Raw genomic sequence first — 16,894 nt, 5'->3', positions numbered from 1 at the left:
GTTCTGGTCCCAGTGTTCTAATTGTGTTTGCTCCATTTTTGCTTCTTATGGAAGAAAATGGACAGTTGGATGCATATTTTTACCTTGATATCCACGTCACCTTAAGCTATTGAAAAATGCAATAAAAATAACAATAACTGTAAAAATAATCAACAAGTAATTAAGTGTTGATGTTGGTATTGGTGGTCATTGTTGGCACAGAATAGAAACTTCACTGGTCACTCATCATTAAAACTAGATGTACTGTCTTTGATGCAGGAAATACAGTTTGTTCTTCCATGTAAATTAATGGCATACTGGGACTGCTGTGGAGAGTTGCACCAAATCTGCTCAGTATTTCTCTATATGAACTTACCGGTGAACCCCTCCACAACAGTCCCAGTTTCTCATGTGGCGTCATGGGAAACTTAACCTCCCACTCCTGAAAGTTTAGTCAGAGACATCGGATCCGTACGCATCTTAATGGATACGAAAACATACCACTAGAGGGAGCTATTGTATAAAACAAGCAGTGTTTATCCTCGACCCTTTAGCTCAGGCTTGTACAATCACTGCAGTTTGCTGTCACACGTTGTTATGTATGGAGGACCACAAGAGCCACGCGCATCGAAATAAAGAATTCTGTGCTTAAATAATGAACTGTCTTACAAGAAGAGTGAGACTCGCAGGACCAACACTGGATTATTGTCTTTATTAAGCATCAGTCAATAAAATGAGAAATCTGCTTCAAAACTGCTCATTATAGACATTTTCCTATAGCTTTTTATTCTCTTTTCTTTTCTTTTTTAGATAATATTTACAAGTTCTGTGTGTCAAAGTTTCATAGCGCTACATGCACTGAACAATGGGAAATCACAAATATTCTACAAAGTCAACTGGTACAAAGTACTAAACTTTACAAAAGAGACATTTTCCCAGACACAGATGGGGCGACGTACAGACATGCGTGAGTTGAACAGAATGATTATTTCCCTGAAGGAGGGGGAAGAAAAGGATTAAAATCAAATGAAGTGTCTGTATTTGGCTTGAAATGCTTACTCAGTGATCAAACTTGTGCTTTCCGGAGTTGTATTTGAACCAATGTGTAACTTTGTATTCTTTCAGTTTTTTCTTTGTTTGTGTTGTTATTCCTATTCTCGTTAAGAAGCAGAGGGCTTAATTTAGGCAAATTAAATAAAGTGCAGTTCAGAAAACAAGAGGAAATTATATAAAAAGCAACAAGGACATTGTTAACATTCACCCAACACAGAAAAAAAAATATTCAAATAGACTATGGCTTGTTTAGAAAGTCAACTAGATTAGAGGCTCATTTTCCAAAATATTATTTACTGCATGTCTGACTGTTGAATGCTAATGAGCCTTCATTCTTCACCGTGTGACACATGCTCCCCCCTTTCCTTGTTCTTTTCTTATGTCCCTAGCACCTTCAGCAGCCAAAGTTATATGACCATTTGTCAGTTTGACATTTTTATTCTATTACAATGCAGCATTGGGCTGGGCTGCAAGAAAAAAAAAAGCAAAGTAACTACACAGTCAGCGGTGTAGCTGTGTAGCTTCCTCCAAGCCACCCCTTTTGCCAGACTTGCAGGCAAAGTTTGTTCCTCAAAAACTGCGTGACGCCATCTGACCATACACACTGCTGTAACTGAGCCTTTCCTGCAGGCTCAGACCTTTCCGGTGCATGCCCAGGATTGTATTTACAGACTCACTGAATTGAACACATCCTCAAAAGGTTGCCTCATCTGCCTGCTTTGCACTGTCATTCTTCACAGAAGACTCGAGCAGAAGGCTGGGCCTTGTAATGGAAAATGCATACGAGTGATATAATCTGACTGCATAACTCGGCTTCTTACTGACAGAATGTCAAGGCAGTTCTTTTGCCTGAGAGACGCTTTACTCTTCCCAAAAATGAGCGAAAAGAAAAAAGGAAATTTCTTTGTTAATACTTCCATGCTCTCCTCTGAATGATTAACTTCTGTCTTTGTTGGTCATGAGGTGAAGGAGCAGAGGAACGTCAGTTATAATCAGGGTAACAGTTCTACTGCACAGCTAGGAAGCTGAAGTCTTTATTAACTGCATCACCTTAGATGGGGGCATATGTTCATACTCTGTCTGCTGTCTTGTAATTTGCTGAAATGTGTCCATGTTTCTATGAAAAAAAGGGAATACGTGACTGTTTTTAAGAGGCCCATAATCCAGTTTTCTGTTTACACATTTGTTTTGAAGCCTTCACCACACTCGAGTGACAAGCGAGCAGGGAACAAACTGAGAGGAATGAACAGAATGTGAATGCTGTCTGCACTCTCAATATGCTATTTGAGTCTTTAAGGACTCCATCTCTACAAATTCGACTACTTGCTTGCATCAAATCTGAGCCATTCAGTCATCTCAGCCATCACCATGGAAACAGTGGTTGTTCACTCTACCGAGCGAGTCCCCACCTGTTTGTTTGTGTGGACCGGGCCTTTTCCGTGCACCCGTTTGGTGCTTTTTGAGTGAAAGTGCACAGGAAAGACATGAGAGAAAGGGCTGTAGATATCTAATATATCAGTCTGACAGTATGATGACCCAGTTCTCTATGTGTTTATTCGCTGTTTGTTTTATTGTCATTCAGGCTCCATTAGACAGGGCACAGCGACAGATTCAGTGTGCAGAGTAGGCGTTCTTAAAAGCAAAGGCACCAAAATATCTAACTCATATTACGTCTAATGACTGCAGACATTGCACAGCAGTGAATATTTCTTTTAAGCTTAAGGTCCACTACTGAAAACGACTGCTCGTAGCTGGCTTGCATGATATGTTGTAAGTTACAATAATATAAAACTGATACTTGCTTGGTTTCTGTAAGAAAGAGCATGAGAGCACCGGATGATCAACGCCCAGATGTGTCCGGTGATCATGTGCATTCAGAAAAGCGGGATGACGGATCCCTTTGGTTGAACTAAAGTGGCCTAATGTACCTCCTTGCTGTTTGTGTATCAGAGTGGCAAGCTGCACATAGCTGCGAGGTGTCTTTAAGTTTATAAGAGATGTCATGTGGACTCAAGTGAGCATAATGTTTTGGATTTCTGGAAGCGAACCACTTGCCAGGATCCAGAGAGTGTAAATAATCAAATTAGCTTTCTAAATGGATCTGAAATAAAGTGCTTTGTTCCCGCCTTCCTTTTTCATTTTCCTATTTCATCCTCCATCAGCAGTCGTCTTCTTCAGGGGCCAGCACGCTCTCTCTGGCTCACATGTTTGTCCCCAATGAGCGAGTATGCCCCCCTGTTATATGTCACGTTCTGCTGTTTAGAAAAGGAATGCTTCAATTTCTAATATTCTTTGAGATAAATCATCTGCATGAGTTATCAGACAGAACAATTCTTTGGTTCTTCACATCACACAAAGAACAGAAGGACAGACAATTACTGGGAGACAGTAGCAAACAATACAAATGTATGCACTGCAGAATATTGTCTAATAAATGCAGCTCCATTGAAATAATGCAGTACTTGAAATGCAAAACTATGAGATTATGCACAATATATTTATCTAAGAATCCATTCTTTTAGAAAATAGCTTAAAAATATAAATTATTTTGATTCTTTACCTTGTACAATAAATGTGTATCGTTGTAACAGATTCTACTCGCGTAATTAGAAATGTACAATATTCACACTCGGAAGCTCAACATCTGAAAATCTCTGGGATTTTCACTGCTGTCTTTCCAGCTGTTTTGATGCTCATAAGCAGTGTCATTTAATGCAAAGTTTATCAGCTACACCAGGAATGGTGACTCCCCCTCAGCTCCTTCAAGAAACTTTTCATCAGTGTCAGACTGTTTTTTTTCCGTTTAAGTTTCCTCCACATTGGACATGAAGTCTAAGAGACATGCAAAAGACATTTAGAAACAAAGAAAATAGGTACACAAGCACGGATAACGCTTTTTTCTTCTGTGTTAATAATAAAAAAGTGCTCTCTCTCTCTTTCTCGCCAGCAGCCTGGCACAACGAGAACAGGAAGGACATTCACGGATATAACCTCACAGTGTGTCTCTGTGTCGTTTAATGTGACCTGTGCAGTAAAAAAGAAAAGAAGAAAAGAGATCAACGAGTATGACACTGAACTTTTTTTTGACGACAACAGACTGAAACACTTGAGTCTTACTCGAGATCACACTCAAGACAAGAGACCACAAACGTTACATAGGAATAAATATAGTAGATATGAAAGGTAATGATTAAGCACACGTGTATGCTGCCTGACTGCCTGTTAATTTCTGGCTTTCGCTCTGCCGTACAAACATAAAACACAGACGACATGTACTAAGGCCAGTTTCGAAGAAGGAAGTTAAAGGAAACAAACTACGCATTTTCCCACCTCTTCATCATATACGCTGAATATAGGTTATACACTGTGTAGAAAGTAAAAGAAAATGTGTATTCCCCTTACAACTCAATATGCCATGTTTCAATGCCCTTTGTGGTTTGCTACTGATTTGACAGCCTTTGCTATTGTGGCGTCAAAGTGCTATCCAGGTATGCCGGGAAAGTAGGTTTTTGCCTTATGAAAAAGAATAACTGTAGTCAACTAGACAGGCTAAAAGAAATGTATAAATTGTAAAACTCTTCAGAATGTATTCCTTGCTTCTTTTTTTAAAATCTCTTAAGAGTTCTCTGCTAAAAGGATTTATTTACGAGTTATTAGTAGAAAGAAGCTCAAGAGGACACAACATTCTTTCCCAGTGTGCACAGTTACTGTTTCTTCACGGGATAGAAGTATTTTTGTAAGTCTTTAAATGTTCCCGCAAATGTTTTCCGTGCCTTTCATAACGCTGGGAGGTTCCCGGCGCTTCTTATTTGCTTGTCACCTCCTTTGCTTTCTATTCACGTTCTGTCTGTTGTCTCTTTTCTTTTGGTTCTTTAAGAGTTAGAGTGACTCTTCTCTCCCTGAAGTGGCTGAAGTTCCTGAGCCACGTGGTTCTCCTGCCCATCTAACGGCAGTGTGCTGTTTCCCAGCTTCCTTTGGAGGCCCTCCATGTGGTTGGGAGCCTGCTGGAAAGTGGAGCGATGGCCAAACCTGGGGCTGGATTTCTCCAGGAGTCTTTGGGCTGGGCTGGCGACTGAACCATCATGCGGGTGCTCCTCCTCATCTGTGTCAGCATCAATGAACTTACTGACGGAGGCATCGTGGAACGTGAACATGCTAGGCAGTAAGTTTTCTGGGCTCTTGCTGGGTGTTCTGCTGCTGGCGGTCGTGTAGATGGACGCCTCGGGGCTCTGCATGGACGAGCTGTCGGACAGGACTCCCATCCCCGAATCCTCACCGCCTCTGAAGTTGACTTTATGAGAACGACTTTTGAGTGGGTTGTTGATGTGTGTGCCTCTGGAGTTTGTACCTTTGCCTGTCAAGGGTGTTGTGGCGCCTTCATGCTCATTTTCCAGGGTGGTCTCCAGGCTCGGGTTTGTACTGACCTTGCCCGGGATGTTGCTGATGGGGCTTTGGGAAAAGCGAGAGCTCTCAGGTAAGTCAGTGGCACAGCTGATAAAGCTGTCGATACTGGACATGCTCTTCATGTCTGTCACAACCTCCAGTGTGCTTGGGATAGCTTCATTGGGGATGCTTCCCATCTCAAGCTCAGCTCTTTGTCTACATTTGGACGGCTGCCCCTTTTCCTTGCCGGTGAGGCTGGGTTGCGTTTGGGTCTTGGTCATCTTGTTGTACAGCTCCTCCAGTTTCTGTGCACTGAGGTGCTGGGGGCTGCTGGACGGCTTGGCCTGCTCTACATAGTTTGATTCAAGGGTCTTGGTGGGGCTGCCTGGGTTGGTCTTTGACTTGTTTTTTGGAGTCCCTTTGTGGATATTAGGAGACACATGGTTATCCTGGAGTTTCTCCTTCTTTTCATCAGATTTCTCCACCATTACGTCCATGAGCTCCACACTGCGGCCAAATGCGTCTTTAATGTTCATAGAGACAATGCTACCATTTCTCCTAGCTCTCTCCAGAGCCTCCCTTCTTTTGATGGCTTTCTCCTGTCTCTTTTGCTCTTTGTAGAATTCAGAGAAGTTATTTACAATGATGGGGATAGGCAGGGCGATCACCAGAACCCCCGCAATGCAGCACAACCCGCCGACTATCTTTCCCAGCAAAGTTTTTGGGTAAATATCTCCGTAACCCACTGTGGTCATAGTAATGGTAGCCCACCAGAAGGAAGCTGGGATGCTCTTAAACTTAGTGTCTTCTTCATCTTTCTCAGCGAAGAACACCAGACTGGAGAATATCATAATTCCCATGGCCAAGAAGAGGATAAGGAGACCCAGCTCATTATAACTCCTTCTGAGAGTAAAGCCCAAGGACTGAAGACCTGTGGAGTGACGGGCTAGCTTCAGAATACGCAAGATCCTCATGATCCGAAAAATCTGAACCACACGGCGGACATTTTGAAACTGCAGCACGCTCTTGTTGGATTCTGTCAGGAAGATGGTGACATAGTAGGGCAAGATGGCTAACAGGTCAATAATATTCAAAGGACCTTTAAAGAACTTCCATTTGCTGGGGGAAGAGAGAAAGCGAAGGAGGTACTCCATAGTAAACCACGCGATACACACGGCTTCCACATGGGCCAGTTGTGGATTGTCGGTGGGTTGATCAAACTCATCTGTGTCCTGCAGCTCTGGAAGTGTGTTCAGAGACAAGGCAATGGTGGACAACACAATGAAGAGGATGGAGATGATTGCCAGGATCTGGAAAACACAGAGAGAAATAAATGTTTAAAAAAAATGTCTGAGGTATAAACTTCCAATGCTCTGTACTCATCTATCGCTATTTCCCCAGAACAGTGCAGGTCAGTCAGTTCTCCCCTTTGGTTCACACTGAAATAGTTTAACAGCACTCCATAGTCCATCGCTGTGGTAAACCTGAAGGGGGAACAAGGAGCATTAGCATGTTAGCAGTGTCAGTTACTTCTATTTTAGTAACATTTAGCTAAAATTCAGCTATTTGTAAAATTCCTCACATTTTAGACTACAGAAGCTGAGCTGAACAAATCAAAAAGCGTGATATTGATCAGCACATGCATGCCAAATGTGGATAGTTTTGGAGTAATTGCCCAATCCATTTTGTTAATCTTACACAAACAAGAAGCAAATGCTTGATCATCAGAATATCTCTTAACCGATGGCCTTCTAGACAGAAGTGAACACTTAGAGATTAAAAGACTGCACAGAGTATGCAACAAGTCTGAAGCCATCTGTTTTGTATTTATGGAAGGCTCCTTCTCATTACCCTGAATATGGAGCTCGCACCACAGTTTTTATTTTCAAAACCAGATTCATCAAAGTTATTATTCGCAACAAAGAGGAAAAGTATCACAGATACATCAAACATTGCTGTACATTCAGGGGAGTCATTTTGCTTTATTGCAATTCACAGCGAATATCAGTGCAGATACTAAAACCATCTTTTGACTGAGTTAATCATGTAGAGAAAATCTGATCTGATGACAGCCTTGATGGGATATTTTTTTTAGACCAGATGGTTTGAAAAGCTTCTTTCAGAACAACACTCAGTGTTTTCAATTGACCTTCTGGCTTTTCTTCAAGCATCGCCGGCTAATGGAAACTGACAGTCAGGTCTATGACTGGGTGTCTGCTGATGAATGGGAAAAACACTGCCACTCCAACTCTGCACTGGCACAGTACAGCTGGTCTTCAGGGCTGGGATCAGGTAAGATGCTTGACTGAATCAAAAAAGATATAAGAGTTTGAGTCTTGTATGGCAGCAAGGACGGTCATTCCCAAGAGAAACTCAGTATCAAAGAGAAGAACTGGTGTTGCTCCATTTGTAGCATTTAACTGCATTTTTCAGAAATAGCTAAAACGCCCTGGTTCATCCTTTTGATGATATTAGTTCATGGCCCCTCTAGCTTTTCTACTTTCATGTCAGCATTTCAAAAGAAGGGTCGGAACTAATGTGAACTCTGGGGCATTTTTCTTTTTGTAAGTGTCTTGCGTTACACTGGGAGAGAGTGTAAGCAAAAGACAAGAAAGCGAGAGAGCGAGAGGGAGTTTCTGATTGTACCGATACTCCTGAAAAAAAAAACCCCCCAACAAACAAACAAACCCTTTGACACTTTACTGCCTCTGTCTCCATTTCTATTCATTCTGCTACAATCCTTCAATGCCCTGGGCTTCAAGAAAACCCGGATGAATTACTTTGCTGCAAAGGACAGCATGCGTAGCAAGCAAGACCCACTGAAAGGCTACTGGAGACCTTTTAAAGCACTGAGCTACCTACTAATGATATAATCTGCTGAGTACAACAGGGTCTAGTCATAGTGCTGGGGATTAGGAAGCCTACACCGTTGTGGCTGTGTAGGTGTGCCACACCTATTATTCCTGTCCTGGAGTCAGTGTGAAATCCAGCACAAGGTCACTGTGGAGGCCATGTCCCAGGCAACTGGAGAGCGGGATTATTCCCTTGTGCCAGTCAACCTCTATAAGCTTTAATTAATCTTGACAGGTGAGCGCTTGCACACCTAGCTTGGCCTTTAAAGAGAGAGGGGCTAAAAGCAGTGAAACTTTTGTTCGGATGAGGCAAGAGAGGACAGGAGTTTAGAAGCAAGAGGGAATTAAAGGGCACCCCGAAATGTAAACTTTATCAGAGCTTTCCCTGAAATAGCCTGCCTCCAGGTCTGGATCCCAAGAGAGTCAAAATGATGGATTAAACTCTGAAATAAGACCTGTTAGAGGTAGATTTCAGGTAACTAAATAATCACACTCAAGAGAATAAATCAGCTAAAGTTATAAAAAAACACAAACGTTACCCTTAACTGTAAAAGGTAAAAGATTGCGGCATTGTTTTCAGCAGTTTTGCGAGGATGTGGAGGTCACACAACTTAGCAGAAACCCTAAAGTGGAGTTTTGGGAAAAGCAAATCATGCAGGGAGCGCGCTGATTTAGCATCAGATTGGGACTCAAGACCGAGCCTGAAGTGTTCAGTGGAAACAGCGCTCAACAGATCAGGACTTTTCTAGCAGGCTGGAGTGCACTTTAATGTATCACGCTGAAACCTGGCTGTGTTGTGTAAAAAGAGCACCTGAAGGATGATGAGCTCCAGTTCCCATCAAATTATCTCCCTCGCTCACCTTTTCTCCTCCCACCCTGGTAGTGAGCCAACTAGGGTCAGCCAGAGAGGAGATTATAGGAACGCAAGCTCGCTACAGTGATACAGACAGACACAGGCAGAGAAGGATGTCTGCTGAGGACACTCGGCGCTGTGACAAATCTGTGACGAAGGGAAAATGAGGCTAACCCAGTCTGTGCTTTGCAACAGAAACCAATGAGCTCCCTGTCGTAAGGACACATGGAGTGCAATATGATTGTGTTCCAAAGTTAAAGTTAAAATGAATCAGTAGTGTCTTCATGTAGCTGACACAGTGCACAACTGAAAGCTGAAATATGTATGGGCGAATGTATTACAGTACAGCAGGGACATTAAGACGCAGATGCGCTGCTAAAGAGGGTTATGGTCAGTGCTGTGTTACCTCATTAGCTCTTAATGACAAGCACTGGAGTCATGAGGACAGCCCGTCCCACTTCCTGTTTGCATAAATGGAAGATAAATCTGATCAAGGCTGTTGCTGCTTCTGCACAACCATGGCACATGCTCACCCCTAACAAGCACAAACATATTGAGAGAGAGACACACACACACACACACACTCCCCCCCTCCAGCTCAGTAATTAGCCCCAAGCCTCCTTCCCTGCAGGCCTGTAGAGGCAGGAGACTGAATATTTAATATCCTCCTCAAGTGCAAGCTTTGCTGTCCTGGAAAAGGTGTGCATGAGTGGATCCTCAGTGGGCCATGGCGGACTGCAGAACCAGAGATGTAGCCTAGTTTTCACACTGCGTTCACCACTCGGGGTTTGGTTCAACTTCACGCTTGATCGAGGGAGGAATGGACAGGAAAGCAGGGTGTCTATTAACACCTGGCAGGAGGCTTCCACAGGGAAGGAGTGTCCCGTCAGGACCGGAAGACAGAGGGAAGGGGGCCTTGACACTGATACAGTTGTGTAACCAAGTCGTGCTCATTTGCCAGGATGGAAAAAACAAAGCATTTCATTATTTTTAACGAGTGTCCTCACCTCTATATTTTATCAGACATATGTTATTTTGTTTCTCGCTGGTGTTGAGTTCAGATATATGGTTAATAATTAACTTGGACAAGCAACAAGGCCAAAGTTGTTGTAGTGACTGTTTAGGAAAAAAATTGCCAGCCCCAAAACAATGATTCTTTTTTTTTTTTCAGGCAAAATGAATGTCAAACTTTGCCCAAGTTTGTGGCTTGTTCCATCAAGACAGATGCTATAAAACTTATGCATTACGGAGGCAGAGCACTTACTTACAAAAGTGAAGTGATATTTCCATGGGGAGGAAATGCATCACAATATGATGCTTTCAAATGCTTCTGCAGCGCATTTCACCCATCAGCTTTCCATCAGTTTCTTGGCATCTCTGAGATCATATTTATGTTCTCAGAGCAACTTGTAGCCTAAGCATGCTAAGATTTGCCAATTGGCACTTAGCACAAAGTACAAGTCAGCATTATGGGAGTATTATCAGTTTTAGGGGCATTTAATCAGAAACTAACCTTTGACCACATTTACATTTTGGCTTCAAGAGCTGTTACTTAAAAAGTAATCATCACAGAGTTATTACAACTGAGGACGATATGAATACAGAAATACATGTAGTAAGGCAGGGGTTTCGAACATGAGGCATAGGGGCCAGAATTGGCTGGTAAAGACTCCAATCTGGTCCACAGGATGACTTTGGAAAATGTGAAGGAGAAAAGAAATTTTAGACTTTACACACTTACTTCTTACTTCAAAGAGTCATGCTTACAGATGTCTTTCTGTTGAAATAGCATATTATTTTTTTAAATATACACATCTATGTACACTGGCAGAGAGAGAGTTTTCACTGGTCCGCCACAAAGTGGTCTGGATGTAGCCCATGATGTAAAATCTGACATCAAGAACGGATTTTCCACTGCGTCACGCTGCGTGAACCAATGATTCACTTCTTTGTAACTGGATTTGCCTTTTTCGCAACAAGAGACGAATCAATAGGGGGGATTATGTCACGCAGTGATTCACTTCATTTTATTTTATGTGTGAATGTTGAGTGCAAGATGGCATCTCTAATCCTCTCATTGTTGTACTTGTCTGTGTCTGGCCAATAAATGTTTTCCTGCCCTTTATGCAAACGACTGGCCCGTCCTCTTACAGGGGCTGCTGTGGTGCTGCAGTTATTTCCTCTGCGGGACACTGGGTGAGTGTTTTTGTTTTTTAATAGAGACAGGGGAACAGATGGATGGTATTACATTGCTAATAAATAAAGTGGAAAGTCCTCTCCTTAGTGGAGAAAAGGCCTGTTGCAGCTATAAACACTATAACTCCCCAGGGTTACAATCACCTTCTTGGAAAGTTCCACAAAGGGACTGCGGTGCAATAAAAACTGCTCTCACCTGCTGCTCTTACATAATATAATTATGATGAACCCCTGAACATGCTTTCCTTCCTTTTATTTCTCATATAGTACTTTTATAGTTTCTGGGACAACATTGTTTTCATTTTTTAATATTTTGCAACTGTGAACAAACCTTACAAAAAGACTTTTAGACTTTAACCGGTCTGTGGGCCTCTACGGCATTGAATCCTTTTAAGGATTAGGTTATAATAAAATGTGTCGTAACTGCATAAATTGATTTAAAGACAGACCAACCAACTACAATGAGGGAGAACACAACAGAGAACAGAGGGAAACACACAGAATATATACACAGGATAACGAGGGAACAGGACACGGATGGGAAGACAGCTGACAGGGGAAGCAAAACTAAACATAGTACACACGAGATGGAGACTATCAAAGTAAAACAGGAACTAACACACACAGAGACTAGATGTCAAAACTAAGACCAGAAAATAAAACAGAGCAGAAATATAACAACAACCACCAAAACCTGGAACACAAACCAAACCTTAGAATATTGAATAAAATGTACGTGATGATACTGGTGAGTTGAATAGTAGCAGAACAGCGCACAAGAGCGCCCCCTCAAAATCAAGTAAACGGAACCTGATGTGTTTTTGGAACATACAGAGTCTTACAACACAGGAAGGGCATCTGCCAAATCAAATATGCGGAGCTACCCATTGTTGTGACCCTTGGTGAATGAGGTGACAGCTGAAAGTAGCTTCTACAGTAATATAATACAGAAAAGCAACAACCAGCTTTTAAACAAAAAACTTACTCCGAGTCTAACTTGAGCATTGAAATTGACAAGACCTTCTGTGTCCCACACAGGCGTACCCCCCTGCTTCTTTTCACCTTACCTAGCAACCTTTTCTGTCCCAACTTTGAGCCTCTCCATAGAGAGCCTTTGTATATCCTGTGCTATGTACTGAGAAGACAGGGAGATAGATTACTGAGCTCGCGGCTACTCACAGGATGTGTCCTTTTGAAGGTGTGAAGGTGGTGCTAAAACGCTGAGGACAAAGTGCGTTAAGTGTGCGCTCACAGATTTCTGTTTTTTGTCTGACTTTCTGTGAACCTCTAGAAGTCTAACATGCACAATATTTTGCATTATTTTAGTGGTTATCCAGTTCAGATTTAAAAGATAAAGTATAATTTAAGATATAGTATTAAATTCATTTCACCCAAAATGTCTTAAATTATAGTATGAGTTGTAAAAAAAGAAAGTGACCTGATCTGGGCTAATATTTAACAGTCTGCAGTGCATTTCATCTGATTTTTCACTGTATTAGGAGCTCATCATCAGGCGCTCAGAGGCTAAAGACGTCTGCCTTTCGAGGATGGCAGAGAAAAGGTGAGCGGTGGCATAAAGAACAGAGGTGGCTCGGTGAAAATGAAGACAAAATATGGGAGAAGTGAGAAAGTGAAATGAGATTATTCCCTATGGATGACGAGCACAAAAGTCACCAGCGCTGCTGTCTCCTTGATAAAACATCTGTACTCCAACCGGAGGCCACAGAAACCTTGCGTCTGAAATATCTGGAGCACCTGCACTAGATGATGTAGACTGAAGGATCTCTAGCACTGTGGCCTAAAAAACAGATGTTTATTATAAACTGTTTTAGAGATTTTAAAGAACAAATCTCACGTAGAGTGGTCCATTCAGAAGTTTCATATCTAAATCCTGTTTTACACTTTCTTCTTTCTTCTTTTTTTTTTTTACATTAGTTTTTGACATTAAAAAAATGTAACTTTTTTTTTGCAGTGTTGCTATAAAATGTGTAGACAGTATTCTAGATCATTTTTTCCACCCATTTTTAACCACTTATGCAATTCAGGATCAGAGGGGGGTGGAGCCTATCCCAGTTGTCAGGTTACACCCCCAAAACGTTCACCAGTCTATCCAGAGCTAACAGGGAGAGTCAGACAACCACACTCACATTCACTCCTAAGGCCAATTTAAAATCACCGGTTAACCCAGGGGTGGGCAATCTCAGTCCACGAGGGCCGGTGTCCCTGCAGGTTTTAGATGTGTCCTCGAACCAACACAGCTGATTTAAATGGCTAAATTAGCTCCTCAACATGTCCTGAAGTTCTCCAGAGGCCTGGTAACGAACTAATCGTGATTCAGGTGTGTTGACCCAAGGTGAGATCTAAAACCTGCAGGGACACCGGCCCTCGTGGATATAACAACAGCATATATATACAACAGCATTAGGTTAACCCACCCCTGGGTTAACCTAATGCTGTGCTCCTGTCAGAAGTAAAGTCAGAAGGCAAGTATTTTGCTGTATTGTCAGTGATGAACATGAATGGCTCTACTTAGCTAAAGAACTGAAATAAATCCTGTTTTTCCTCATTTTTCTGGAACACATTAACTCGGGAGTGGCGTCACTCTGTGCTGTATCTGGAACGCAGCCTACAACATGCATAACTGTGAACTGTGATTACTCAGAGGAAACCCACACAGGCACGGGGACACAATGCAAACTACACAGAGCGATCAGTGGATTCAAACCCAGGATCCTTTTGCTGTGAGGTGACACTGCTCCACCTCATGTAAGAATTATTCATAACATACAGCAATTACACATAATTCTTGTAATAAATTCTACCATTTTCATTAGCATTGTGTTGATGGACAAGTCAGTGGGCGGGTTTCACCACAAAGACTTTAGAGAAAAGAGAGATAACTTGTCTGAAGAACTGCGAGCCTTTAATGAACTGCATGCTGGCTGCACTCTCTGCTGAACCTCAGAGACAGGCTGGGCTTTCAAACAGCATGTCCCTGTTTAAACAAACCTACTGTGGTAACCCACAATAAGCTTGGGAAGCTTTCCTCCAAGCTGGATGGGGAAAAAAATACAGTCTGCATGGGTGAGCCCTGCTAATGGAATAAGTATGGTGTCTGTGATCCTCAGATGTACAATCCTGTTAGACAGTGGGCGTTTTTCTGCTTGCTGAAATTCAGCACACTGGCAAGGCTCATGGCTCACAGCCATCTCACATCTCCTCTCAGTGAAGACACATCACACCCAGCTGAAAATGACAAGTTCTCAAAATCTGTCTTTGTTCTCGATACTTATAATTTTTTTTTTTTTTTTTTGCAGGCTGGAGCTCCAGCTGTCTCTTGTTGCTATGGTCGTTGCTCACTATGAACGTGGCAGCAGTGTTGGCAGGTGAATGGAAAACGAACAGAATTTTTCAGCTGAATCATTACCACTGTGAAAATGGACCATTTGGTGCTGTAGTGCATAACAAGAGCAATGAGATTCTTGCTTATCGTCTATGAAGGCTGGGGTGATGTTAATTAGACAAAAGTACCAGTCGAGAAAGGAACCGGAGCTTGTTGTAATTAATATTCCAGTGAAAACAGGTTTACCTGTAATTAGAGACGATAATCAGCATCAAGAGCTGCTTAAAGAGAGTCAGCAGCCATCAGACACTACCATTTAGCAGTGAATGGTGATTACTTACATGGGTGGGGCTTTTACTGTCTTGACTTACTTTTTAATGAGAGGATTTGTCTTATTCAGGTAACTTCAGGTTTATAACTGGGCTTTTAGTATTATGAAGGGGGTTAACCTGCTCTCTAGCAGGCAGGTACGAAATCAACGCCTCGTGACCAAGAAAATAGCACCACCTTCCTGGGAGATCCCTGAGAATCTCTGTGAGCAGATAGTAAAGGATCACTGCCAATACTGATGGATTATAATTAAGCGTTTCATTAAATTAAAAAAATTTAAAAGGACGGTTTAAGGTTTTAGCCCTCACAGGTGGCATCTAATGGTCTGAGAGCAAGACTAATTTAGAAACGAAATTCAAATGCAGGCTTAGTCTACGTGCAAATTTGTTACAAATTTCATAAGCAAGTAAAGCGTAGGTGAATCATTTTAGGCTCATATGTTGAGGCTTAGAGAATAATGAAATTGTTAAAAAATTCTTTGCAGCCTGCAGAAAAAAACAACAACCAAGAAACAAAGTTACATCTAAGACTATAAACACAAAGACATGATATCCCCTATCCACACATACACATCTGAGAGAACTTCCAGTGATGGTTACGTTATTTTCCAGGGGATCAATTAGTCAGTAGGTGGTAAATTTTGTACCTGCTGATCTCTAATCTGGATCCTAACCAGCTATGAAGCAGGTTAGGTTTGCAGCACAAGTTACCATGGTGGTAGGACAACGAGGACAAAACGGGAAGCCCCTTTGTAGTACAGAAAACCCAGAATTAACCAACAGTTTACCCGGATAACACAAAATCCTTACTTGGCATCTGGACTCATGTGAGCATAACAGAAAATCTGACGACAACAAATGAGAAGACAGCAGGAGATAGCTGGAGAACGAAGCACATCTGAAAGTAAGTAACACAGGTGAAGACTGGTAGGCCAGGATGACAGGATGACTCACAGAAAGTGAAACTAGACACAAGAAAACAAAATCTAACCTTCAAACTCAAACAGGAAGTAACTAAAATATAAATAATAAACACAGACACAAGAAGATTTACATCAGACACAATAACAGGAAGGGGGACAGACACTAACAGAAATACAAGACAGAGTCAGGGAATCACAGAGGTACTGCTGAAAAGTACTACTACTAATAACAGGATATTATCCAAAACAGAATAACTACAAAGAAAAAGCAGGAATCAAAGAGTCAATCATAGTAAAACAAATACAACTTAATCTATTTGCATAATGGTCCTTGTTTACCACAAAGACTAAATGTCAGTGGGTTCCTGTGACAGGATTGGGTGTCAGCACTGAGTGGAGATAGTTACTCGTGACGTTTACTGTAAACACTACCTGCAACAGGAGAGGCCTGGTTTTTGTGGCTGTGATGCTAACCGGGCAACATGAACAAGTTTTCGGTTTTTGTGCTGGACATTCAATGACTTCACGATAGACTGTGCAGTGGTACTGTGAAATAACTTAAGGGAACAGTTCAAGATTTTGACTGTTACTCTCATTCAGACACGCAAGAAGTTAAATACTAAAGGGCAGCGGGCAAAATGCTAATGCAGCAGCTTCAAAATGCAAAGCCCTGAATGATTGTAGAAAATTCATGCAGTCTATTGTTTACCCCACAGAGTAATTACAGATGGACACAGCTAACCTGGCTCCTTAACAGCTCACAGAGGCCTTTCTATGTAAATTTTACCATTAGACCCCACCAGGCTAGCTGCTTTCACTAGTTTCCATTCTTTATGGTAAGTTAAGTTAACCAGCTAATGGTTTATATTGAATATACAGATATGAGATTGGTATTGCTCTTCTAACTCTCAGCCAGACATTGCATAATCTGTTATATAATTCGGTTATGAATATCCACAGGTTCACTAGTGACCTGTTTGTGG

General features: G+C 41.9%; 1 protein-coding gene across 1 annotated transcript in view; it reads right to left on the bottom strand.

The window, feature by feature from the left end:
* Positions 1-676: 676 nt before the first annotated feature.
* The window catches only part of LOC146387080 (potassium voltage-gated channel subfamily B member 1-like), a 41,502-nt gene continuing 25,284 nt past the window's right edge, over positions 677-16,894 (bottom strand). The window contains exon 3 of the mRNA XM_084928418.1: positions 677-6,725. Within this exon, the coding sequence (XP_084784544.1) occupies positions 4,905-6,725 (1,821 nt within the window). The 3' untranslated portion in view covers positions 677-4,904. The remainder of the gene's footprint in view (positions 6,726-16,894) is intronic.

The sequence above is a fragment of the Perissodus microlepis genome, chromosome 5 (genome assembly GCF_051167445.1).
Source record: "Perissodus microlepis isolate ML-2025 ecotype Zambia chromosome 5, ASM5116744v1, whole genome shotgun sequence".
NCBI classification, from domain to species: Eukaryota; Metazoa; Chordata; class Actinopteri; order Cichliformes; family Cichlidae; genus Perissodus; species Perissodus microlepis.
The sequence above is the reverse complement of the archived record's forward strand: the minus strand, read 5'-3'. Positions and strand labels throughout refer to the sequence as shown.